This window comes from Myotis yumanensis, unplaced genomic scaffold (assembly GCF_028538775.1).
Source record: "Myotis yumanensis isolate MYYU_CA2020_CCGP unplaced genomic scaffold, mMyoYum1.0.hap1 SCAF_1, whole genome shotgun sequence".
Taxonomy (NCBI): domain Eukaryota; kingdom Metazoa; phylum Chordata; class Mammalia; order Chiroptera; family Vespertilionidae; genus Myotis; species Myotis yumanensis.
In genome coordinates this window covers 18,298,560-18,325,694 of record NW_027223752.1, presented here as the reverse complement: position 1 = coordinate 18,325,694, position 27,135 = coordinate 18,298,560, and the positions used below count along the sequence as shown (strand labels likewise).

Genomic DNA, 27,135 nt, shown 5'->3' with positions numbered 1-27,135 from the left:
AGAAAAACCATGAAATATGTTTCTGCTTGGCCTTTCAAAAAAGCAAGTTGTTAGTTTATCCAAATGCTGCAAATGTTGGAAAATCGGAGCTATTAGCACAGAAAAGGTCATATGCTGAGTGTGACTCGCGGCGGTAAAACGCATCACCTGTGGCAATGCCAGCAGTCAGCGCCTGCCAGGGAGTCTGGAATTAAGGCCACACCATGGCTACGCTCTGCTCCAGGGATCCCTAACAGCAATGTTAGCCTCCGAATTCTCAGTGCCTGGGCCCAGCCCTCACAGGGGTAGGTCCAAAGAAATGAATGATGGTAGAATGTAAAACAAGGTCTAAAAGAAACAGTGTTATAAACACACACACACACATTTACATAAATACATATGAAGAAAACAATGTTATAAATAAATAGAAAAGAAACACTGTTGCTTTTATTAAAAATTATTTCTATTCTTCTGTGGCTGGATTTTTAAAAAATTATGTGATAAAATACACATAACCTAAATTTGCCATTTTGGCCTTTTGATGATGTTGTTAATCCTCACCTGAGGCTGTTTTTTCCATTGGTTTTTAGAGAGGGTGGGGGGGGGGGGGGGGGGAGAGAGAGAAACATCAATGAAGAGAGACACATTGACTGGTTGCCTAGACCAGGGCTAGAAATGGAGCCTGCAACTGAAGTATGTGCCCTTGACCAGAATTAAACCTGGGACCCTTCAGTCCACAGGCTGATGCTCTATCCACTGAGCTAAACTGGTTAGGGCTTGGCCATTTTTTAAAGTGCACAGTTCAGTGGCATTGAGTGCATTCATATGTTGAACAACCCATCACCACTATCTATTTCCAGAACTTTTTCATCACTCCAAACAGAAACTCTGTACCCATTAAATAAACATGAACTTCCAGTTCTCTCTTCTCAGCCCCTGGTAACCTTTAGCCTACTTTCCTTCACTATGGGTTTGCCTATTCAAGGAACCTCATCTTATGTGGACTCATAGAATACCTGTCCCTTTTGGATCTGGCTTATGTCACTTGACATAATGTCTTCAAGGCTTATCCACATTGCAACCTGTATCAAAATTTATTATTCCACTAGAGGCCCAGTGCACAAATTCGTGCACCAGTGGGGTCCCTCGGCCTGGCCTGTGGGAATCGGGCCGAAACCGGCTCTCTGACATCACCCAAGGGGTCCCGGATTACAAGAGGGCACAGGCCAGGGGAGGCACGATCAGGGCCAGGGAGGGACACAGGAGGTTGGCCAGCCAGGGAGGGACAGAGCGAGGGCTCCAGGGCATGTTCGGCCTGTCTAGCACAGTCCCGATCGGCCAGAACCCAGCAGCAAGCTAACCTACCTGTCTGAGCGTCAGTCCCCTGGTGGTCAGTGCACGTCATAGCAAGCAGTTGACCAGCTTTAGCATATCATTATCATACTAGAAGCCCGTTGCACAAAGATTCGAGCAATAGGCCTTCCTTCCCCTGGCTGCCGGCACCAGGTTTCCTCCGGCACCAGGGACCTAGGCCTTTGGTCCAGCCGCAGCGGAGAAGCCAAGCCTCTTCAGTCTTCAGTCTTCACTCTGGCCAGAGCCTTCCGTCTTTGCTCTGTGCCTGTGTATGCAAAATTAACCATTGTCTTTGTTGGGTTAATTTGCATACTCATCCTGATTGGCTGGTGGGCGTAGCAGAGTGACACCAATTTGCATGTTTCTCTTTTATCAGTGTAGGTTACATTTTGATGGGTTGAATGGATGGCCGGACACTTAGCATATTAGGCTTTTATTATATAGGATTGCACACATAAACCAGATTGTGTTTATCCAATCATTGGTTTATTCATTGATTTTGTTTATTCATTGTTTCCACCGGTGCTGCTTTTTAACTACTAGGAAGATTTATGAATTGGGCTGAGCAATTGCAGAGGTGAAAACCAGTGTAGACTCAGATTCTAAAACTAACTCCCCATGTGATCCTGAGAACCATTTCAGTGTTCTTACTTATAAAACTGAGGGATGGAATTAGACAGACCAGAGTTCTCTAACATTTGGGGGGGCCATCATCTAGAGTAAGAAATAGATTTTTCATTAGGACAGAGTTCATACAAGAGAAAAAAAAAATGGCTGCAACCCCTAAGTTGATTTTACATCCTATTAGTGAGTGCAACTGAAGCTTTGAAATACCCTTATTTTAGATTACTTTCTCCCAAATTGGTCTTACTTTGAATACGTTAAGTGCCCCCCCCCCCACATCACCCTCCCCCCAAAAAAAAGGTGTCTTTCATAAAGTGTGGGAAACATCTGATTTAGCTCACTACAAAGAAGTTAATGAGCTGCATATCCCAAAAGTTACTGACCATGGAAAACTTCACACATACTCACAAGCAATCTTAACATCTCTGGAAACTGCTCACTGTAGCACCCGTTTGGGGAACACTACACAGGGTGATTGTAGGCTCTTTTCGGCTCCAACATTCTATGTTATAAGACAGTAATTCTCAACACTACAGAGAGGAGCAAATACCCCCCGCCACCCCCACCGCATGGCTGTGGCTCAACTGAGGCAGTGATTTAAACACTGTATCTGACTATATCTATGATAAATACATATATATGATTATATATTAAAAATTTAAAACTAATAAAAATTTAAAAGAAAAACGAGAGACTATTTTTTAAGAACTGTTAAGTTCATAGCAACATGAATGGGAAGTATCCCCAATAGACACAGCCTCTTCCCCCATCAACATCCTTTATAATTGTTAAAAGCTCCTCAAAGTGATTCTGATACCCCACTCATTGTCCCCTTAATGCTGATCTAGAGACTGTTAAAAGCAAATTTTCCAAGACTAATTGCAAAATAGTTCAATGGTCTAGCATACCAATTTCAGCTGATTCTCTCAAAGTTAGTAATCATTCCTACACCTTTTTAGATGACAGCAAACATCCTCACGAGTTGCATTTTGCCACCCAAGTAGTCCATCCAACCAGGCACATACAGACCATTTCCTCTGACCTAAGTGTCACCAGAGCAAACATGCAATGTCAGAGCACCATTTTGCTAGTGATTAAGAGCTGAATTTATACACTCAGGTCAACCAGAATTAGGCATTTTCTGGACTCTTCGCGGCTTATTCCTCAACAAACATTTGTGTCTTTAATCCATTTTGTGACTTCAATGTCAAATAAAGGATGCTGATTACATTTATTCATTTCTAAGTCACAAATACTTACTGAGTGTGTGCATGTTGGAGGTTTCAGCCCATGGTTAGAAGGTTTTTTTTTAAAGAATATAAACAAAATATGTTACTTTAACAATGACCACAAAGCACACTCAAGCTTCAAAAGTTGGTAAAGCCCTTGTCAGTTTTCCCTGAAGACATATTAACAAATAAATAAAAACTACACATAGAAATGATTAGAAAGTATGTTGAAATATGACCACAGATTACCAAGAATGACAGAGTGTTCAAGCAGGCTGAGAAAAAACACCACCACCAACAAAACCACCAAAATCCTAATTAACTTTAAGAGTGAAATTCATGGACAAGGCAAGCTCTTTAATACTACAAAATTGGAATTTGTTTTTCTTATTAAACCGTCAGTATAAATAATCTCCAAAAGCATAAAACTCAAATTGAAAATTTGAGAAAATATGATATGATTCTCCTCACTCCATATTTGCTTTTCTATTTTGTCTAAAATAGAAGTGGGCCTTCTTTGTGCGTACACACACACACACACACACACACACACACACACACACACACGGCGTGCTCTGCAGTCATTTCCCTCACAGTGCCTTCCTCTATCCACACAAGTCAGACTCTCTCAGCTTCCTCTGCACCACGCCCCACCAAGTCCCAAGCCCGCCCTCCAATTGTCTTGGTTCCCTCAGCTCCATCGCTCCATCCTGTTTCATCTCCACCGGCTTGTCTATTGTGGAGCCCTCCTAAATGGTCTCACCTCCATGAGTCCCATCCTCATTACGCTACAAAACCTGCCTTTTAAAAAGTGATATGCCATTCTTCCTTTTCCACGCTCACCTCTTCAGCTATTAGATACCCGAGAATAAATATTTCCATAGAAGACAATGACCACAAGGTGCCAAATTACGGTGGGAAGAGCTCAGTTTCTGGAGTCAGAATAGTGAGACCACCTGGCTCAGGTCCCAGCTTAGCCATTTTCGAGCGACATGACCTGCCATTGCAGGCACGTGACGACCTCTCTTAGCCTCAGTTCTCTCAGATGTAAAACAGCGCTAAAATCAGTCTCATCAGACTCTTAATAAGAATTAAATCACTGCCTATACAATGTCTGTTAAACCAAGCCTAGCACAAAGTAGGTGTTCAATAAATGCGTGGCTTTCTGCCTCCCACCCCATAGCCAGCAGGGTTTAGGGTCCAAAGCAGGGGAAACTAAATTTAAAATTCTTTACAATCCTACAGTGCTAAAGAGCTTACACTCGTAGTTTATTTCTTAGAAGTCTAGAATATTGGGTAAAAAATGGATTTTTGTTTGACTCTGCATCAAAGAGTTATTTCACAGAAATACAGGTTGGTTTTCCTGTAAGCATGACTTCAACAATCCTGATGACAGAATATGCCACATCTAAGAGGTGAGGGTAGGAGGGGGTGGTGTCAGAAAGAGGGAACTTCAAAGGGCTTTAATCAGAATAAAATTCCACAGGAGTCACCCTATGTCCAATCCTTCCTTTCTCAACACAGCCCCTTAAAGAGCTGGGAGGAGGAGCTGCTGAGCTAGGGGTCCTCAGCTGGCCGGGCCTAGGCATTACCGCCGGAATACTTTTTGCAGAGCCCGGGGCCTGGGCACCGCCTGCTTGTGAGCTCTGCACACAGATTTTAATGTACAAAGAATCGAGATCTTCTTCTTTTAGCAGGTAGGGAAGGGTAACATTGGGTGACTTCCTTCTTCAGGGATGAAAGTGAGATGGTGGGATTTGGAACAGGGAGAGAGAGAAAGCAGCAAGCTGTAGAGCAGGGAGGAGATGGGCTTTGTTCTCCTCAAAGGAAAGAATGGGGGGGGGGGGGGGGCTAATGAGTGACTGCCAAGAGATTTAAACACGGATTATGTATCTGCTGGAGAAGGGGCACAATGGGCTGTGTGGCCAGCCCGCGGTGAAAACTTTTCCCATTCCCATCAGGGCAGGGAGAGCGAGCCTTACCTTTCAAGTGCCCTGCGGTGCAGGGAGTGTATAGAGGAGGCTTCTTTTCAAAGGAAGAGCAGTGAGACAAAGCGGAGCGGTCGGGCCAGCACCACCTTAAGCACATTAGCATTTCCTATGGCAGCTGCAAAATGTTTAGTCCTCTGACAATATCTGGTGCCTTGGAATCAACAGCCTGGAATTTATAACTTTTCCATCCAGAGTAGCGTGATGGGTCTCTGGGGCTTCAGGGATGACCCGGTCCAAATGTGTGGTGCCCAGAGGTACCGCAGGGCCTTGGCGGGCAGATGGGGAAGGAGCCGCAAGGCCAGAAGCACCAACACTGCAAAATCACTCAGGTACCTTCAGAGAGCAGAGCGTCTCCCTCCCCTCCCCCGCCCCTTGTCTTGGGACAGTGAAGGGAGGAGGGTGGCCAATTACTCTGGCATTCCTGAGCAAGTAGAAGGAAAAGTTTTTGCACTATTTTCATAACCTGTGCTCTAAGAGGAATCATTGATAAATATCACTTGTATGCAGGTTCTGTTTAAAGCAGCAGTCACCAACCTTTTGGACCTCACGGACAACCGGTTGGGGACCGCTGTCTTAAAGCACAGGGGCCGAGACCTCAGTCCTGGCTGTCACCGATCTTAAATCTCATAGAAACTATACAATATAAAGTATAAAAAGATACCTTATAATGCAAACCCATATACACAAAGGTCAACCAAGTCCCTCGGAGACAGTACAGGATAGAGCCCCTGTGCGACTGCAGGTCCACAGAAGGGCAAGACCTGACAGACAGGGAGGCTGGGGAGAGCTGGGGAAGCCAGGGCCACACTCTGAGTGCTTGGAGCTTCAGATCTTGTTTATTTTTCTGCATCCTTACCCCTTCCTCCTGAGGACTTCACAGCTGCTGTATGAACGTATCCATCTGCCCAGCTGGGTCCACTCCACAGCGAGTGCAGGTGGACATAAGGCTGGACAGGGGCCGGGGGCCTGAGGAACTCACCACAGGGCCAGAACACCCACCTCCAGCGGGCGCCTGTGCAGGAAAGTTTAAAGGGGGAAGGGCGATAACTCTATGTGCCTCCATTTCTCTATAAGCAAAAAAGGGTGTGTTCATTTTTAACTCAGAAGAATCCTAAGAAACTCTGCTCTCCTTATTGTTTTAAAATAAATTATTTCACTCAGAAGCCCCAGTTGCAGAGGGAAGAGGGAGAGAAGAGAAGGAGGTAGTGGAAGAGGAGGAGGAGGAGGAGGAGGGGGAGAGGGAAAAGGAAGGGGATAGAGAAAGCTGTAAAGTTCTTTCTTCAGTCTTTTCCTTTGAATGTGTTTTTTTTTTCCCCCCATTCACTTTTATTTCTGTCAAACCAGATGGGGAGTGTGTGTGTGTGTGTGTGTGTGTGTGTGTCGGGTGAGGGGTACCAAGTCTCTTAGAGATATGGGTGGATTAAGCAAGCTGGTGAACAGACTTTGACCGAAACTTTCCATTGAAAAGTAGATAAACACACAGTGAACATGTCTCAACTTGGACTCTATTGTGATTAAGCAACTCAAACTAAAAAAATAAAGATTAAAAAAATGTGTCTCAATGGCTTATGGATGTTTTCCCCAGATGACTGAAGAATCAGAAGTTCGCAATTAATGTGGAATTTGAAGATTCTCACATGCTTTCTGCAAGTTTCACATACAGGGCAGGATCTCAAAGACGGTTTAAACAAATAATGCGACACGGACCTCATGCGAAAAACAACAAAAGGTTAAGAATGTGATCAAAGACTCTGGCCAGAAACGCGTGATTCCATAGAGCAAGGACACCAGTTTGGCTCTCCCACGGAGATTTACACAAAGGAGGGGGTGTTGCTCTCGCTAATTCAGTGGGTAAACAATAGGGGGAAGGTCTATGGTTTGATGGGCAGCTTTTGGAAATGATCTTCTGCTTGGCAAACCACTGCAGTGATAATTTTACTCACTCGGAGGAAATGCAAAGAAGTGTCACTAAAACAAGGGAGGTAATTACAGGCCATGAATCAAAAAGCTGGATGACACAGAGCGGGGAGTAACTAAATCAGTCCCATCTCGGTCTTGAAATCTGGACTTAGCAATTCCAAGAGAAGAACCTGACCTTCCATTTCTGAGTAACGGAGCCATGCCTATTTCCCTTAATGTTCGTCTCCAGACTACACAGTGTGTGCTGAGAGAATGACAAACACCGTGTGCAGAGCGATACCCCATCATTCTACTGTCCTTGCAACTCAACAGACTTAAAACACTCAAGAGTTCGGAAGGCGTTAACTTGAAATTCTCCCTGCAAAAATGAAATCTCTTTGAAGGATCTTGGCAGCTGGTTGTCCTGCTTTGACCGGCATCCCCATGGGTACCCAGCTCCTGTTAGGTGCCTGGGACAGTTCTTGATGCTATTCCCTTAGATCTTTCTTGAAGATCCAACCTTTCGCCCAGCCGGTGCGGCTCAGTGGTTGAGCATCAGCCCATGAACCAAGAGGTCAAGGGTTCGATTCCTGGTCAGGGCACATACCTGGTTTTGGGCTCCATCACAAGTAGGGGGCCTGAAGGAGGCAGCCGATTGATGTTTCTCTCTCATCAATGTTTTTATCTCTCTATCCCTCTCCCTTCCTCTCTCTCTAAAATCAATTTTAAAAAACAAAGACCCAATCTTTCTTTCAATAATGTCTACCCATTAGACCTAAACCCCTCGTAGCTGATGGCACCAACCCCCTAGCCCGCTTCCTTCATTATCTCAAAGTGCTCCTCCCATCTGGATGGCAGCTCCCTGGTGAGGTCTGATCCTCACTGAAGTGGGAACTACTGGCCACCATATCAGCTTGTTCAAATACATATCATTTATTAATATCACCTAAGGCTGCCTTTGACCAATCGTATTCACTGCTGAGTAAACTAATCCTTCCCCCATTCTATCTCCCTCAAATCTTTTATGAAGGATGGATTCCACTGTCCAATCTTATTATATTACACCTCGATTTCTTACACCCCTCCCCCAAGCTATAAATCCAGACCCATTTAGTGTAATGAGAAGCTTACACACAGCAGTGATAGGTTTTTATGTTCTGTTGAGATGAAAAATTTGCCTCTTTTACACCACTGCCAAACAATACACTGCCCGGCTGTGTTCACACTGCACATCGTTGGTTTCGTGCATTTTTGACAGTTCTTCCACATTTCTAACATGGAGATCAATCCCCCTCCCACCTCCTACCCCCCACCTCTGGGAAGAATGCACATCAGCCCCACCTAGCAGACATTTCCTGCCTCTAACAATATCTAAGAGGTTCTGATCAGGAATCTGCCAGGTCCTTTGCTGGCTATTTGGAGAACCAACTAAACAGGAAACAAACTGGCAAAGACCCCAGACTCCTCCTGATCCTGATCGACACTTTAACTTTCTAACCAGGAAAATCAGGGACACAGAACCTCTATGTTATCCATCATCTCAGTAGCCAGCAACAGAAACTCACAGGTAGAAAATCTGAAGAGAACCTAATATTTCTGCTATTAGAGTTTGTACCAGGAGCCCTTAGAGTTCAGAGGATGAGGTCACTGCACGTGGCTCTCTCAGCCATGAGTTTTACTCAGCACCTGAGCAAAATACAGTAGGGCCTTGACTTACGAGTTTAATTTGTTCCGTGACGGAGCTCATAACTCAAATGTAGATAAAATCAGCCCAGCTGTTTACACATTCAACTTCCAAAGTGAGTATGAAAACAGAATAAACTTGGATGACTGGGCACAATATTCCTATGATATGCCTACTACATAACTGCTCAAAGATAGCAGGGACAGTTTTCCATTTAAATAAAATAGGATTAAATGAGAATGAAATATACAATGGACAGCACATTGAAGGCAAAACGCTGAGATCAAAACTACTCTGAAATCAAATCAGAAAATATAATGGAAGTCAATAGATAATCTATCATTTAAAAAAAAGGTAATATGCTAATTAGACCGGATGTCATTCAGGAAGTCCTTCCTGATAAAGCTGGGGCAGGAGGGAAGCCAGCCTGGGTCCCGGGTGCCTGTGGGCGGCCCTGGAGAAGCCAGCCTGAGTCCTGGGTGCTGGAGGGAAGCCGGTGCCAGCAGCTAGGGGAAGAAAGGCCTACTCTTGCACAAATTTTCTTGCATTGGGCCTCTAGTATAATTTAAAATGCAAATAAAATTATAGCCAACAAATGGGTTTTTTAAGTTCACACTGTAAATGAGCATGGTTTGTTATATGAGTGACACCCCTCTAACAATTTTAAGCCTTTTCTATTATTTGTCTCCTCCAATTTTTTAACAAAATTAAATTTATATTTCCAAGTACTTATTAGAAAATCTTGGCATTCAATCCCACATCCATTTTACCACATTAATTTAGCACCTCCCTCTCCATATTGAGTGTAAAGCAGCTTCTTATGTTTTTTAAAAGTTAACATTCTTTTTAAAAAAATATATTTTATTGATTTTTTACAGAGAGGAAGGGAGAGGGATAGAGAGTTAGAAACATCCATCAGCTGCCTCCTGCACACCCACTACTAGGGATGTGCCCGCAACCAAGGTACATGCCCTTGACTGGCACCAAACCCAGGACCTTTCAGTCTGCAGGCTGACGCTCTATCCACTGAGCCAAACCAATTAGGGCAAAAAGTTAACATTCTTTAAAAAATTATTTGAAGCAAAATTATTCTAGCAGCTTAAGCATACTCATTCAAAATATCTAATACTTCACCATTTTAATAAATTAATTTATTTATTTTAAATACCGGAGGATATGTTTTATTGATTTTTGAGAAAGAGGAAGGGGAAGAGAAACATTGATCGGTTGCCTCCCCAGACCTTCCCTGACAGAGGATAGAGCCCCTCAACCTAGGCATGTGCTCTGACTGGGAATCGAACCTGCAACTTTTTGGTGTACAGGATGACACTCCAACCACTGAGCATCCTGCCAGGGCTGCCTCACCCTTTTTAATTAAACTTACACAAGTAAGTGTACTGAACACAAGACTCATTTAAAAAACTATTTATAGTTTCCATCACATCTGTTGCTTACAAGTAAATATACTAGTAAGTGGTGTGATAATGATGCAACTAGCCTAAATCCTCACAGTCCTTTATGCTTGACTGAATGAAAACTTGCAATGACAACAATCTAACAAACTCCTTCAATGCATGTGAACACCGACTTTCTTGCGGCTTTGCAGTTTTTCTGGCAACTATGAAATGCACGACACTTTGAATAACTGAAATGACAGATGTCTTAAAAGGTAAAAAAAAAAATTACTGGATGTTACCCAAGCAACGGATTACTTGCTGTGTGCAAATTCAGCATTTTAGTGGGGGGATTAACAAGCTTAACATTCTGAGGACTTTCTAATCGTCTAATTGTCTAAAAGGATGAGCTCCCCACACATCTCACCTTCCCTACCCCCTCCCATTCCCCGCCCCCCATCAGTTCACTCCTCAGGCCAAAGCTTAGTTACCTGCTGAGGAATCTGAAGATGTCATTAACTCAACTGTATACTGACCACTCTACAATTTCTACCTTCTTAGTGGTATTACTCTGCTACACAGGCATTGAAAGAGTTTTAAAGAATAAACTCACAGCACATGAACAGAAAGGCAAGCAGGATGAACTAGAATCTTTTGCTGAATCAGCACTAAAATCAGCCCTTTTCACAAAGGCCCTCAATATCTGAAAGGCTAAATCTTTGGAGAGGTGGTATTTACTTACTTACTTACTTACTTCTTTCTTTATTTTTGCGGCCCATTAAATTGCTCAGAAGAAGTAAAGAGAGGCATAAAGAGCTAAATGATAAGTTTAAATGTCCAAAATTTCTTTGCCAAAAAATAAATAAATAAAAGTGAGAGCAACAGAAACTTTCTTGAAATGTTTTGATTCGGCAAACCTTGAAGTCATCCAAGAAATAAATTTTTAGATCTAGATGATCAAATAACAGTCTTATGGATTTCTCTAACTTCGTACATGTTAGGCCACTATACTTAACACAAACTATAAAATTGTCTGTCATTATTAGGGGGAAGATATTGAAACAACAAATGGAAGGTTCAATGGGGTGGGGGGGGGGGAGTCTCCTCAATCAGGGCTTATGTTCATCTACAGCCCAATCGTGGCCGACCCATCACACAGACCCACAGATCAGAGGCTTCTGAGATGCTGAGCTGTCTCCCAAATTAGATGGATTTCATTAAATTTCCCTTCTCTGAAAACTGACCATCCAGGAAACTACAAACCATGCTGTTTGATTAATTTGTAAAACCTGTTACCACCTGTGCTGAGAGATGATTAAAATGCTTTTTCAATAAACTGATTTTGGATCGGTGCCTATACCAGTGAAGGTATCACATACGATGCACAGACATTCGTGCCTTTTTAAAGCAATCTGTTGTCATGAAAATTGGTATGAGGTATCTGCTAAGGGAGTTGATCTAATACTGTAAAGGTTAAGCTCTAACTCCTGGAATCGAGGAGTGCCTACCTAACTCGTCTGAATTTTTCTGTAGGGGAAATTTGTCTCTACAGCCAATCATTCAGTCATTTGTTTATAGTAGTGTGGACGCAGAGAGAGATATTTATTTCATACTAGTGGCCCAGTGCATGGATTCATGCACATTGAAAGGAAATTAATTAGAAGAAATATTTTTAAATTGCCAATGCACATCGGACATACAACCGGTCACTTAGCCTATTATATATATAGACTAGAGGCCCGGTACACGAAATTCATGCACGGGTAGGGTCCCTAGGGCCTGGCTGGCGATCAGGGCCGATTGGGGCCTATCTTGGTTCTGTGCCGCCTCCTGTGATCAGCGCACGTCATAGAGAGCGATCAAACTCCCAGTCTCCCGGTCAAACTCCCGAGTGGACACTTTGCATATTAGCCTTTTATTATAGAGGAGGATTTTGGGTTACAACCCAATGCTATGTTATTTGTTTTCTTGTCCCAGTTTTGGCCATTGGGAGCAATTTCAGGTTGGCTCTGGTATCCCTCCGACATGCCCCATCCTTTTGTTTTTGAACATTTCATTACTTTCTTCTCCTCCATGTTTTTTTATCAGCAAAAAATGCCTTACTTTAAAAAAGGGCTTTTATGGGTTGAATTGTGTCCCATCTCCCCCAGTTCACGTTCAAGTTCTGGCTACCAGCACCTGAGAATATGACCTGATTTGAAATGGAGTCACTGGAGATGTAATTACTAAAATGAGGTCATACTGGGGCAGGGGTGGGCCCCTCGTTCAATATGAACAGTGTCCTTACAAAAGGTGGGGATTTGGGCACCGACAGCACACCAGCAGAGCACCATGTGAATATCCGGGCGATGCTTCTTCGGGCCAACGAATGTCAAAAAGTGCCAGCAAAACAGCAGATGTGCCCTCAGAAGGCGTCAACCTTGCTGACATGTTGATCTTGACCTTCTAGCCTCCAGAAGGGAAAGAAAATGAATGCCTGTTGTTACTCAGCTGTTGCTTTGCCATGGCAGCCTTTGCAACCTAATAAGGAGCTAATGTCATTGAACTCTGCATTCCCATGAAAAACAATGCGTAAATGTGGTATCAAAAGCAGCAGGAACGTCCTAACAACCATCTAAGAGTACACTGGCAATGAGAGCACACACTTCGGACATGAACAGAGTGTGGGGGCAGCGTTTTCAGATCCCTCCTTTCCCCTGCAGAATGTTCGGCCACCTGCAGCTCGGCTCAGAGCGCTCCCTGCCAAGCACACCTGCGAGTACAAGCAATAACCACCCATCTAGCGTAATCACCATCTTCAACATGCTAAGTACCAGCTCCGTGAAAGCTGAGCATTTCCCAGGTGCCCCGCACAGCAAGCCTGCACGGAGCTGACACGGGAGACCCAGCCATGTCATGTCAGGTTGGCATTTCTGGTCGCTGTTTAATGACTCACGTTGCCCCATTTCCATCTTCCCTAAGTCATGTCAACAAGTGGCCAGAGGCTTAGAACGGAGCTGAATACCACCTCATTAGAAGTCATACAAATATCGTACAGTCATCCAGTACTTAGTACCCTAAGCTCTCCCACGAACGGCTTTCAGTCCCCAGGAAAGAGAAGTGACTTGCTCTTACAGAGTTAAGACCTGGAAGAGGCCGGCTAGAATCTGATCTGTCACCTCACACCACATCCAGTGACCTTCATGGAGGTGAAATTCAAGCCTCGGGGTGGGTAAATATGGGAACTTTTTTCTTTCTTCAGTCAACTGGGGGACAAGGTGCTGGCGGTGACAGTACAGGATCTGGAGTAATTGTTTGGAAATCATTTTCATTAACAAAGCTCTGGTTCGTCTGCATTTTCATGCCTACGTTAAAAATCTAATGAAGTCATTAGGCTCGGGCCAGCTCGGGAAGCCTCGCCTGAGTGTGCATCCCTCCTGCAACCCCCAGAGCTCTGCTATAATCCTTCAAATTATTAAATAATTACCATGTTTCCCTTGGGTCACGCTTGGCAACAAAACACTGGTCTAAATGAACCAACGATATGACCCAGTGAATAACACTTAATGTTCTTAACTTCCCCCAGCAGCCGAAGGATATGAAATACTTCCGAGGTCCAAGGTGGGGAATAGAGGAAGGAGTATTCTGTGAGGTCTGGAGGGTAGGGAGAGTAGAATGACAAAGGAACAAGAGAATCTGGGAAATATTCCAATAACTGGTGTCATCTCCTCCCCCACCAACCCTGTATGCCGGCAATTCACCACTCTGATCCTAGTTCCCTTCCAGATTTCAGGAGTGGCTACAGCCACCAGAAGAGAACCAGGCATATGGCTCTGTCCTTCTGGACGTTTCTACAACGTTGGCTGGGTTGCTCTGGAAAATCCCATTCTATCTCCGACAGCTCTGTGACCTCAAGTTGTCATTTCCAATCAAGTATGCTTCCACTGATTTTTATGAACATAGACAAAAGCTGCTACAACCATTTCTTCCCCTCCCAAATCTTTCAAACCTACTGTAGTTGCTATGTTAGGTTATTTGTTTCTAAGGCAACAGCGTATATCTAAGTACTAATGGCCTGTCCTTTTGCCAGGCAACAAACAGCCTTGTGATGCAACTGCACCTGTCTCGGCTACGCGTTACTATGGAGACGCTCTGGTTGCTATGGATACCATCACGCTAATCGCCTAGCAAAGGCAGACATACAGCAGTCTTCTCAGAGAGCCCAGCTGTTCCTCCCGTCTCTTGCTGAAGACTGATTGTCTACCCCTGTGATGGAATGCTCTCAACTGAGATGCGCAGGAACTTCATTAACGCCGTTTCCGAGCATCCCTCTGCTCCTTTCTGCAGAGCACAAGGCTAGAGAAAGCATCTGCAGAGCCGCGGACCACAAAACTGCTGAAATCTATGAAGTCACGCCATTTCTCATTGACATAAAATAAACCTGCAGTCCAAGGATAATTTCTCTCCGCTGGGTGGTCACAACAGAAACATTACTAGACATTAAAAATTATTCTTTTACCCTAGCTGGTTTGGCTCAGTGGATAGAGCATCAGCCTGTGGATTGAAGGGTCCCAGGTTCGATTCCAGTCAAGGGCACATACCTCAGTTGCAGGCTCCTCCCCGGCCCGGGCCCTGGTCGAGGCTCATGCGGAAGGCAACCAATCAGTGTGTTTCTCTCACATCAATGTTTCTCTGTCTTTCCCTCTCTCTTCCACTCTCTCTAAGTCAATTGAAAAATGTCCTCGGGTGAGGACAAAAATAAAAAAATTATTCTTTCTGTAGGATTGAGGGCTTTATTTCAAAGCCAAGCACTATGTAAGATAAAATCAATTTTAAAAGTTGGTTCTATGTGGCTTTAAAAAAACACACACTCTAACACTAATCACACTTCTTCGAAAAGGAACAAGCTACACATCCTCCCCTCCACTTATATCTTTATAAAAATGGCACCAGAGACCTCCTTGCCGCAACACAAATGGGCATGTGAAGGGGAACAGACGTCTCGATGGTTCTCTGCGCTTGGCTTTGAAGAGGCAAACACCAAGTAACCACAACAAAACAGTCACTCGGGAGCCCGTCCACATGGCGACCAGAACGACAATAGTGGGGTGAGTCCTGCAGTGGACACTGTAGGCACTCCGGTCAGAGGACAGGAAGACAGACTCCCTTACGCGGCTCATTCTGTACTTTTATTCCAACAAACTGTGGCACGCTGAGAAGTCAGAGCTGTCAACTTTGCCTGGTACGTGTTTCTACCCTGGAAGGCAGTCTCTCACCCGCCCTGAAGCCTTCGGAAAACCCATTCCTCCAAAGCAGCAAAAGCGGTAAGGTTTGCAAGAAACACCACAGCAGAGGTACCTCCGATAAGACTTTCTCTCTTTCTCATTTGCCTATTTTTAAAAGCATGCAGTCTATTAAATTAGTTTCAGCGCCGGTCTCTGCCAATATAAGGCAACTTCAGTAGACAAAAAAACAAAAAAGTAAATCTGAATTGCTTACCTTTGATATGCCTGAGGAGAGGCGGGAGGTGTATTGAACACATGAGGGTGTGGGTGATAAGGTGTCTTTTTCAAAGCCTGAATTAGATTTTGTCTATACTCCGGGTCTATGCACCACAATGACCCTTTCCCAATACTCTGCAAAGAAAATGAAAATACAACAGTGATTAGTACAGAAAGTATTATTTTGCATGAAGTAGATGTGTAGCGATTATCATAGTTACTTAAGAAAATTAAAATACAAAAGTGAGTAGTACAGAAAATATTATTTTGCATGAAGTAGATTTATAGCTACTATTCACTTATTTTTTGAAAGCCTCTCTCACTTATTTGTCAACTGTTTGCCAGCCGTAAATACCATAAAATTATAATTATACTCGGACAACAGAAACCGGAACCTGCGCTTCAGTTTAACTCGTGTGAAGTCTGACAGACAAAATGAACATATTACCAGGTGAGGCTGAGACAATAATATTGTCGTGTTCATATCTTAACGGCCAAAAACACTTAGATTCCTTTACTATTTTCCAGTGTCAACTTTGAAGAACACGTATTCTCTTCTAAAAATGAATTTTAAATGTCAGATTTGAAACAGTGAAAGAAACCGTGGGCTAAGGACGCCTCTCCATCTCCGCTTTAGAAAAACAAGAATTGTTGTTGTTTTTAAACCCTGTTACATGGTACTGCTTTGCAAGCCAGAAAAGTAATCTGCTCCTTTTTTCCTACTAACTCGCAAAAGTATGACATTTAAGCTTGAAGTGGAATTCTGTAATTCTCCCCCGAGAAACAGAAGAACTGGGGCTGCGGTAAACCTAAGCCAGCCTGCATTTATCTTCCGATTCCTCTGTTCCCAGCGCTCTGCTCCAGGCCTAACGGGGTTGTCTTTAGAAGTCCAACTTTAAAATGCAAATTTTATAAAACTGGTTACATAGAATGAGAAAGACTTGCTGAGGCCCACTTTCTGTGGGAGGCTTTTGGTCTGTGGACGGCGTTTTATTTAAAAAAAGTCTCTCCCGCGAGGCCCATGGGACTGGCAGCTGGCCGATGGGCAGTCCCTGCTCCGACTGCTTTCAAGTGACCGAATGTACCCGGGCTGTTTGATAAGGTCATTTGTAAATATTTACTGATTTGGAGAGAAAAGAAGTCAAATTACATAAGCCCATGCCCACCCCATGTTTCCAGCCAACGGACTCTCTTATTTTCAGAACTATTGTACTCCAGGAAGATTTAGAGAGCAAACAAGAAAATTGCTTAACTATTACTAGGGAGTGGGTGGGGGAGCCCAAGAAAATCTCTGAGGAAAATAAGTGAGTCTGAAAATCTTTAAAGAAGCTTAAAAATATGTGTATTTCAGTCAGTTCACCAAGTCATTTACTTACAAACTTATTCACAGAATGCATTAGAATTCTTTACTAGCAGCACCATCAGCAAGCAGGGGAGCCACAATTAACTCTTGCCGGTGGGCTGAGGGCAGGGAACTGCTCAAGGCCAAGGTCCGAAGCGGGAGCCCGTCACCCCAGTCATCCGCTCCCAGGCGCAGCCCTGACCCCAAACACAGGTCTGTCAGACCCAAGTTCCCAGTTTAATCACTCTGCTGTGTAAAGATGCCAAAGATTTCAACTTGGGAAAATCCAGCATCCCTTTGTGGCCTTTTCTTTCATGTGTCCATTTCCAAGCCCAGAGCATGCATGTCAAACTCACGGCTGGCGGGCCACAAACTAGGTATGTGGCCCGTCGGCCACGGGTCTGACATGCTTGAGTGCAGGGAACTGAGGAGACTTTATGGTTAAAGCAGTTAGGCCACCAAATGATCTACTGTGGACCTTCTGTTCTTTTCTTTGGAAAAGACGCACTCAACTCGCTTTTTAGAAGAAAGCGAAAAGCTAAGGGATGTGGAGGAAGAGAGGGGGCAGGGTAGACCATAACTACCAAATGTGGATAATGTCAAGCAAAGCACAAAAGCCCCCAAGAGCCAGCAACTCCCGAGCAGTGGGGTCCTGCCCTGACCACATCCAAGACCCATGGGGGGCCCAGTGGGACCTGCCTTTCTGATCCACTTGAACACAAGGCCCCAAACCAGCTACCTGGAGGGCCCGGGCTCACATGCAGCCCAACCATTTCTGCAGAGAGGTGATCTGAGCCCTGGGAACCCAGTGGCTTTTGTTTTCATCAAGGCGGCTTTCAGGGTTAGGCCGTTAATCTTACAGGGAAAAAACATGACCAAGCAAGGAAGGACAATGGACCCTCCCAGGGAAATAACAATAGGCCAAGAATGTGGTTTCTCCTAATCCTGACCTAAGTCGCTTGTTGATTATACTACCACACTATTTACAAACCAAATGGGAAGACCACAGGATGGGGGTGGGCTGGGGTGGGGGTAACATTTCCCAAGGTAACTGACCTAGGTGCAAGAAGCGGGCGGAGTTACAATAAAAACAGAAATTCTGGAGCCCGACATTTCCTGTGTGGCCCTGAGCAAGCCATGGTCCCACAGAAAGTCTTGGCTTCCTCGTTGGCAAAATAAAGGCCCGAGAGACTGGTGGAGGCCAGCGATGGCTTGTAAAACACCTAGAACAGGGGCAGCACCTGCAGGTCCCAATAAATGGTGACGACGTCATGAACATCTCCTTTCTGACAGAAGGAAGAGAGCAGAGCTGGCTGTGCAATGCCTTTCAGTAAATCACATCCGATTCTCCCAAACCCATCCATCAGCAAGCTGGTGGCAGGAGAAGGTAAGAGTCTACTCATGGGTGCAGTTTAACAAATTCACTTGGAGGAGCTTTCCTACTCTCTCAGATCCTCGCCCCCCCAACCAATTATTCCATCAGCCTTCTATGCACCCCTCACTCCATGTTTCCTCTACTGCACCTCTCCCTTGCTCAGGAAGCCAATTCTGGCTCACAGTAACCTAGCTGCTGGAAGTTTTCTTTGGCCCAATCTCTGTTCAGTGATCATCAAGCTGAGGTTAATTGCAGACTTGGTCAGCGCATAGTCACAGTTCATTCATTCACTGCAGCCATCTGCCTGGGCTTTGGATCATAACGGTGTCTACCTTGGTCAAGCCCTGCATTTTATAGTGAGAGGGGCCAGGAAACCTGATAGGTGTTTACAGACCGGTCACTAATGTCAGGATCTCAGAATTTCCAAAGAGCCAAAAATAAACAAAAGCAGCACCTCTTCAGGACACACCCAGGGCAACGTTAATCCTGCCAATGACCTGACAGCGGAGAGCAGAGAGCAGGAATGACTGGGTCTTATTTGCAAGCCTTCTCCTTGGTTTCATGCTAGGGTTCAAAATTGTAGGAAGGTTGACTTGGAAACATTTCAGATGGAAACATGCAGGAGAGAATGCTCATTTCTTAGGTCAGGAAAAATTACATTTAAAGGAGGGGAGAAGGCTATAATTTTATTACAGTTGTGCAGTATGTTTGAGAGTAAGAGCTTTCAGAGGTATCTGCATCTTATCTAAATAATATGGGTGGTTGTGGTGTTTGTTTGTTTTTACCATAACTGTGTGGGTTATGTTTCATTGAATGTTAAGGAATTCAAAATTATAAGGGAAGAAAGATCTTCATTCATAGATACACTTTCACATTATATACATATATAAATATAATTATATAAACATATATTATATAATATATAAACATATAAACATCAATATATATTTTACACACACATAGTTTGAAAAAAACTAATGTAAAAAGTAAAGGGGGGGAATGAGTAAAAAGATATGAAGGAGCCAACCTTTTTTGTTTTTGAATTAAAAAACACCTGGGGAACAGCAGACAACTTCCTGTTAGCAATAAAAACATCAGTACATAAGAGGGAAAACACACACACACATACAAGAGAAGCCTATATTGTGGAACTGATTAGTGAGAAATGGTTTAAAAAAGAGAGAGATAAGAACAACAACTAAATCAAACCCTCAATCTAACCTCTATAGCGACTTTTCATTTTTCCTGAGAGCGCTAGACCCAGGGCCGTCTCTGGCAGCTCATGGACCTGCACGGCAGCACCTGGCGGTTTGCCTGGCATCGTCTTCGTTCGGGGTCTGCCCCAGGTGGTGAGTTCTGACCGTGACTTAAACACTGTTCACAAACTGAGAACTATGACACATGAATGGGTCATGAAATCCATGTAATGGGTTAACAGCCAGCACTGTTTTAATGGAACAGAACAGAACAGAACCAAATAGACTAGACTAGAAAATGCCTGGAGCAAGTAGTATTTTGTGAAACGTATAAGTGTGCACACATGTACACTGGTGCACAGAGATCACAAGGTAACATACACTTCTAGGAATCTGGGTTCCAAAAGTGTGGTAAACACTGGCCGAGGACAATGGTTCCCATGTTTTTTCTTCTTGTCACTTGTGGGGGGATAAGGCCCACGTCCAGCAATAATGAAGGGCTCTCTCAAACGTGACACCCCATGCAGGGTGGGGCTGTGCTTGGGGAAGGGGGGAAGGGGACAGGACCCACATCAAAATGGAGCAGGGAGCTGGATACATGTTCTTGGTGAATTTGAAACCATCCTTTTTTATGTTTCTGATATGTCATACCTGAGGGTGTTTCCCACACCAACCACCTCATCCATCCCCTCATCCATAAGGTACCCAGGGTGTGCCAGGCAACGTGGGGACACATTAGTGAATGCAGAACAGGGCAAACAGGGTCCACTCTCCTGAAGCCTGGATTCTAGAGGGGGGAGAGGAGAGTAAAGAGAAAAAAAACTATGCAAGACCATGACAGACCGTAATGGCTTCTGTGAAGAAAATAAAGAGGGTGACCAGTTGAAAGACAGGAGCTGCTAGGAGCCGAGGCCTCCATCCAGCCATGGTGGCCGGGTCAGAGCAGTGGAGATGGAGAAGAGAGGACAGCTTCAGGGTGGGCTCTGGAGAACCAGCGGGAGCTGGTGATGGATTAGAAGTTAAAGAAAAAGTGGCAGGTAAAGAAAAAGAAAAGAGTAAGTCTTTGGTTTGAGCAACGCAGTGGATCAAAGATTGGGAAAGGGGAAAATTCAGGGCTCATTGGAACATACAAGCTTTGAGACGCTGATGTATTAAGAATGACTGATGGCCCTGGCCAGTTTGGCTCAGTGGATAGAGTGTCAGCCCACAGACTGAAGGATCTCAAGTTCAATTCTGGTCAAGGGCACGTACCTCCATTGCAGGTTAGATCCCCCTGCCCCATCGGGGCATGTGGTGGAGGCAACCAATCGATGTGTCTCTCTCACATCAATGTTTCTCTCTGTCTCTCCCTCTCCCTTCCACTCTCTCTTAAAAAAAAAAAAAAAAAAAAATCAATGGAGAAATATCAAGGGAGGATTAACAACAACAAAAAAGAATGATCCAGGAAATTGAAAGAACTTGCTGGACATCCGCCACCTCTTCCCCCTCTGCTGTGCCCTTGGCGATCCCAACCTTTACAGGAAAAGCTCCTGAACCTACAGAGGGAGGTCTGAGGCGGTCTGGCTTTAGAGGTTCAACATCAGCTGGTTGCTCTACAGTGGGAGTTGGTAAACTTTTTCTTAAAGGGTCAGAGTAAATACTTTAGATTTTGTGGTCCATATGGTCTCTGTCGCAACTACTCAGCTCTGCCCTGGAGCACAAAAGCAGCCACAAACGTAAACGAATAGACAAGGCTGTGCTTCCAGACACTGTATTTTCAAAACCACAGTCCAGCCTTCACTGCCCCTGTCCTCAGCTTCCACACGCGAACCCAGAGTTCAGACTCAGAGCTCCTGCAGTGCTGGGGCCCTAAAACCAGGTAAGGGGTCTGCAGGGGCTGGGAGAGCTGGGCTGGGTCCTGTGGGATTCGCAAGAGGATGCCAATGAGGATCTAAGTCAAGAGCTTGAAGGCAGGAAAGGGGGACCGCTGGGGGGTTGGGGGTACACAGGAGGTATAGACACAGAATGGAATGAGGGAGCCCACCGGTAATAAGAGTGGATCATGGGTTGAGCTACACCTCATGTCACTGCCTCCTGAAATCACGGTGTATGTGCAGTTCATCGACCTCTCTGGGTCGGTTTCCTCATCTATAAATTAGGTGATTAGACTAAATCATCCCATAGGCTCTTAACTCTATGCACTGAGCATGTTCCAATAGGTTAATTGGTATTCATGAGCCTGCATTTCTCCAGCGCCCTCCGAGCTGCCTCACACTGCCGTTTTCCTGTTCTTGGCCAGTTCCACGCATCTGTAAGGGCAGTGAAGCAAATTACTGAGCTCTCCAGGGATAGCCCTTACTTGGTTGGCATGGACACTGGAGTCAGGGAGACCTGGGCCCAAGCCTTGTTTCAATTTCCCAGCTGTGTGACCTTGGGCGAGTTACTTACCTGCTCTGAGCCCGTTTCCTCATCTGTACAGGGATATAACGATACCTGCCTCATAGGACTGTTGTGAGGATTAAATCAGATGATACTGTCTTCGGCACACACACGCCAGAAGCTCAACAAATACTGCTCTCTTTATGGTGAGGATAAAAATATGGAACAGCCAGCTTTCCTTGACACTGAGGTCCAGCCAGGCCGCCCTGCCCTGTAGCAGCAGTACTTGTCAAACTGTGAAATGATGCAGATTTCATCGGCGGGGGGGGGGGGGGGGGGGGGGGGGGGGAGAACCACGCACAACTTTTGTTTTCCATTGTCTGACGCTACTTTCCTTGGTCCAAAGGAAGCGTTCTGTTATGGGATACACTAAGATGGAGGTGAAAATGGAAGGATGAAAATAAAACAAAGCCACACCTGGTCCCTTGAGAGAAGCCAGGAGGGATGAGACTTTGAGGAAGCCATGCCTGGAGTCACTGCTGGCATCAAGGCCTCCTGGGTGCCCAGGGCCCTGTGGTCCCTGCCACCCCCTCCCTAAGTGGAGAGGCTCGGCCTCCACAGCCCTGGGGCAGGGCGGGAGAAGAGCAAATTTAGAGCGTAGATGGCAGAGCTGGGTCAGGCAGAAGGAGCAGCCTTAGAGAAGAAAGGGTCCTGGTGCGGGGAGGGCTGCCCTCTGAGGCCACTCTTCTGTTCCCTCTGGGATCCGTGGGCTCACAGGGAAACCGGAATATCGTCCAGTCACTCGCACCAGGACACTTGTAGCTGTGTAGGCAGGAGGCCCCGAGCTGCTGATTCTGCCGTTGCCTTTCTAGCCAAGACGCAGGTTTCCCAGGATCTGGAAGGCAGGCTAGGTCTCCTGGAAACAGCCGAGGTTTGTTCCGCTGTGGATACCTAGCTAGTCCCCAAGAGGCGCCCTGCTTCACCCCCACACCCGGTCCTGCCTAGTTCCTGCTCCCAAGACTGCCCCACCCCCTGCAGCTGGCTCCTCCTCTGCTGGGAACTGGCTCCTCAGGCCCAAGGTGGCAAACAGGAGAAAGAAAGGAAGAGAAGGAGGAATGGGGGAATGGAGGAGGGGTGGTCCAGGGCTGAGAGCTCAGGGCCCCAGGTTCTGCCATTCCCACAAAACTCAGAGTCAGCCCCCAGACAAGGCAAGAATCCAGACTTCAACGGGTCAAAAACCCATTCACACTTCCTTGGGCCCCACTCTGAAGCCAGTCATTTAACAATGCTTGTAGTAACACTTGTAGGGAGCTAAGGGAGTATGGGGCGCTGGGCAGGCCATCAGGACACAAAGGATGGGAGGGGGCAGAACCTCCAGAGGAAGACAAGCAATAAACAACTGCAGTGACTGCATGAGCTGGCCAAAAGGCCACAGGGAAACAGGAGGGAAGAGACGAGCCTGCGGGACAGACAGCAAGGTGTTAAGGCTATGCACGCATGCGCTCCCACACGCACCTCCTGTGGGTGCAAGCAATGCCCACACTCCCGTTCAGGGCACCCGCCAGCTCCCACCTGGGCATGCCCCACTGGAATACACAGTCTGCCAGAGATGTCCCCACTGCAGCTCCTCTTACCTTCCTACCAAACCCCATCTAGAGAGTCTCGTTCCTTTAGGCTCCTGTTCCCCGGGCCTCTCTAGATGGTGAGAGGCAAAGGTGCCCACGACAGAGGCCAGAAGCAGTGCCAGGGCTTTCCCAAGAATTCCAGAATGCGTCCCCGAATTCCAGTTTGCATCCCCACATGTGGCTCCCAAGAAACAAGGGGGCCAACCTGAATGGCCCTTGTCAACACAGCTGCCCGGCAGTTCCTTCACCTGTATGCTAGAGATCACACTACCATGTCCATGTCATGTTGGGCTTAAGTGTGATCATGTACAGAATGCATCTAGCACCATACCCAGCATCTGAAAGGTAGGTCAACAATTTAATTCTCCTCTCTGTCAAAAGAAGTCACATGAGAAGTTGGGTGACACTGAGGAGGGGGGGATATGAGGGAGGAGGAACCAACATAGAACAATAAAAATTTATTCTAATGGATGACCATGCATCATATAACTACAAAACACTTGGCAGGTGAGTGATTCCTAAAGGCCCTTTTTGTCCTAACATCCTGAAATTTATCGTCTATAAAGATATCAGGGGGAATTTTTAAATTTTAAAAATATTAAGAAAATGAGCTGAAGAATAGCCAAGTACGTGAAAGAGAAGAAAAAAATAAACTGATCACAAAGAATTTTTTTCTAGATACATCAATGTTCTTTTTCCAGAACAAAATAGACAGTTACTCCAAAAGGAAAGATTTCAAAAGAAGTCACTCCATACGATTGGAAGTTCCTAACAACCATTTGCAGTGTTTTAAATAAATGTCCCACTCTGCTCTTATAGACACCCCCCCACACACACACCACCCAAAAGTTGCAAGAGGGATGGAAAAGAGAAATCCTACCCCTGGTCCAGACAGGAATGTCTCTCGGACCCTGGCCCAGTGTCCTCAATCTACCACCAGCTATGTGTGTGTGTGTGGGGGGGGGGGGGGGGGGAGGTGGGAGATTTGGGGTGGGGGGTGGAGGGCTGTAAGCAGGAGGACAAGCCGCAGCTCGCTGGGTACGGAGCCCCTGATAACCAGCCGCTGAGGGTTTCCAGCTCACTCCCAATGGGTCCTCTGCACATCAGATACAGAAATCGCCTTCTCCTGAAACGGCCTTGCTATTCTTCTACGGCTGTGTTCTAACAGCGATAAAGATGGAAATCATGATGAGCGTGTCACTGGTACAATATTCAGGCACGTGAGCTCCGTGAAGACGTTACAGCACCATAGCGCTTTCAGAAGCGCACCCCGGCCGTCTCTGAACAGCTCTCCCTCCACTGAGGTCTGTGAATACGGGGCAAGGGAACGCAGGTGGGACAGTGGGGAAGGCACAGGAGTGTGGTAGCTGGACAGCTGTGTGTGTGTGGGGGGAGGGGGGTTAATCAACGTGCAAAGAATCAATAATTTCCTTACATTAATACCTAAATAAAACCAAAGTAGCCCCAAGAGTTGCCTAAAACCAACTTGACCTCTGGGAGGAACATGGCCTGGTGAGGTTGGAGGAGGGGAATGCGAGGGAAAACCAGTTCATTAGTGACTATCCTTCCCCCACTATTTGCCACAGCCTTGTTCTGTCTCTGCCCTCGGGTACCCAGGGATGTGATTTCCACGGGATTGGGGGTAAGGCCCCAAGTCTGAAGCATGTCAACTGGGGAGCTAGTAGGTGTTTTGTTTGGGTTGAAACGAGTTCTCTTATGTACTCTCTAGACCAGTCAGTGGTCGCCAACCTTTTGGACCTCACGGACCAGACCACCAGTGTCCGCGGACCACCACTTGGCCACCGCTGCTCTAGACTACTGTTCTCCAACTGCCAGAGGCGGTCAAGGGCTAGTGCGCTACCAACGATCAGTAATAAAATAATCAAACAACTAAAACATATTTACTTATGAATCTTGTCAAGCTCTACCCTCGTAAGTGCTAATAAAGCAACGGAACTCACACAGAGACGCACACGTGCCCTCATACACCAAGTCTGAAGGCCACAGAGTTGGCACTTCTAAAATCACTGCACTTGTCCAACCTGGATTCTCCCAATTTAGGTTCGCAAACCTGTCCTTTGGGGGGGCCTTTGGCAAGGAAAGGTCACTATTCTCCTCCGTCTGAAACCTCACCAGGATTACTGGGCAGGCCGAGAAAGAGTATAGATACAAAGACGTTTAAATTTTTCCCACTCAGAGCACACAGGAAGTGTGAGAAACTGGGTGCTTTTATGCACCTCTCCTACCAGCCATGGTCTGAGACTTGCATTTCTCAGATGAATTCAAGCTATGGCATGGCACGCACCCCACACACACACTCCCACAGGGTATATGGATAGAAAAATAAATCCTCCGTGACCATTTAAACTGCCAATAACTTTATTACAGAAACAAAGATATGCAAATTGAGGGTTTTATTTATCATCCATGAAAGAGGAATGTACATGATGTGATAAAGTTGTCTGAAATGTGGATATAATCCTTTTTTGAAATGTTTTAGTAACAGTCTTAAAGTTAAAATTGCATTAAGCAAATTTCAAGGACACACGGTAGAATTAAAGACATTATTAAATCGCCTCTTACGTGCTTTTTCTTTTTTTTTCTTCAAAAAGCAAACTGACTTAAACCTCCTAGACATGAGAGGAGATAAAATTCAACATTCATTACACTGTCAGAAACAAAAACTCAGTTATTTTAGAAGTTCAAGGCCCAGGAAAGGACTTTTATAAACACAGTAAAGGAAGCGAAGAGGGCAAGGGGACAGGCAGCTCAGGCTCTGGACTAAACCTGCCCTCTCCCAGCCCCTCCGCTTCCTTTAGGTTCAGATGCCTCCGTGATAATTAGCGCAATAACGTTTTATGGAGGGGTAATAAGCGCATGTGGTCTGAAGGCAGAGGCGGCCTTGGTAGGATTACCACTGGCCCACCGACTGCCACTTTATCTGCTGGTTGTCCGTAGTTACTCATCTATTTTTAAATGTCCCAATAGGATCTTATCTAAGTGGCACATATACTGTGATCACCTTATTTCCACAACTCAAAGTGGTTGGCCAGGCAAAAGTTACAGTTACAGGGTGTGAGCATACTGAGCCGGAGTTATGGCCATTTACTTATAAAAAAAAAAAAAAAATCACAAAGACCCTCTCTCCCAGTACAACATGCACACTGGATTGTCAACTTGCTTGCTCTGTAAGGAGGGATGACTGGCCATGGGACCAACCGTCACCCACTCCCCCTGCAGGCCCTGCCTGGTGTGGGACTCCCCCAGCCTCTGGCTGTAACCAGCGGGAGCCCCCTCGCAGGGAGAAATTGCCTTTATAGCACCCCCAAAGTCAGCACAAGTGTTCCAGCAGCAAAGGAGACCTTTCTACAAATGGGGTTTGAGCACCACCTGGACCCCGAAGCTGTGGCTTCTGTTACAAAGACAACCCTGAAACCATCCCTGATCCGAGCGGCGGAGGCGACATGCCCACACGGCATTGTAAGTGGGAAGGATTCCTCTTCAGTGCTGGCAGATGCTGGCCAAACTATGGACCGAGCCCATGGGAGCAGAGGGCGGGGCCGAATTTGTTGGGGGAGGGAGATGAGGGAAGAAAAAAATCCAGAA

At 45.6% G+C, this 27,135-nt stretch overlaps 1 protein-coding gene and 1 long non-coding RNA gene across 16 annotated transcripts in view; one reads left to right on the top strand and one right to left on the bottom strand.

Moving 5' to 3' along the window:
* Window positions 1-27,135, bottom strand: part of FOXN3 (forkhead box N3) — a 417,639-nt gene that overhangs the window by 156,557 nt on the left and 233,947 nt on the right. For all 5 annotated transcript variants that reach the window (XM_070415047.1, XM_070415036.1, XM_070415062.1 and 2 more), the window contains one exon: window positions 15,632-15,768. In XM_070415047.1, the coding sequence (XP_070271148.1) occupies window positions 15,632-15,768 (137 nt within the window). The remainder of the gene's footprint in view (window positions 1-15,631; window positions 15,769-27,135) is intronic.
* On the top strand, window positions 15,229-26,100 carry LOC139010522 (uncharacterized). Of its 11 annotated transcripts, none has more exons than XR_011471538.1 (8): window positions 15,229-15,456; window positions 15,979-16,084; window positions 16,162-17,188; window positions 18,269-18,362; window positions 19,601-22,110; window positions 22,311-24,473; window positions 24,637-24,833; window positions 25,259-26,100. It is a non-coding gene; the product is annotated as an uncharacterized lncRNA (long non-coding RNA). The 11 variants fall into 11 exon arrangements; XR_011471537.1 differs by having other exon boundaries at window positions 19,580-22,110; XR_011471536.1 differs by having other exon boundaries at window positions 18,269-19,699; window positions 20,947-22,110.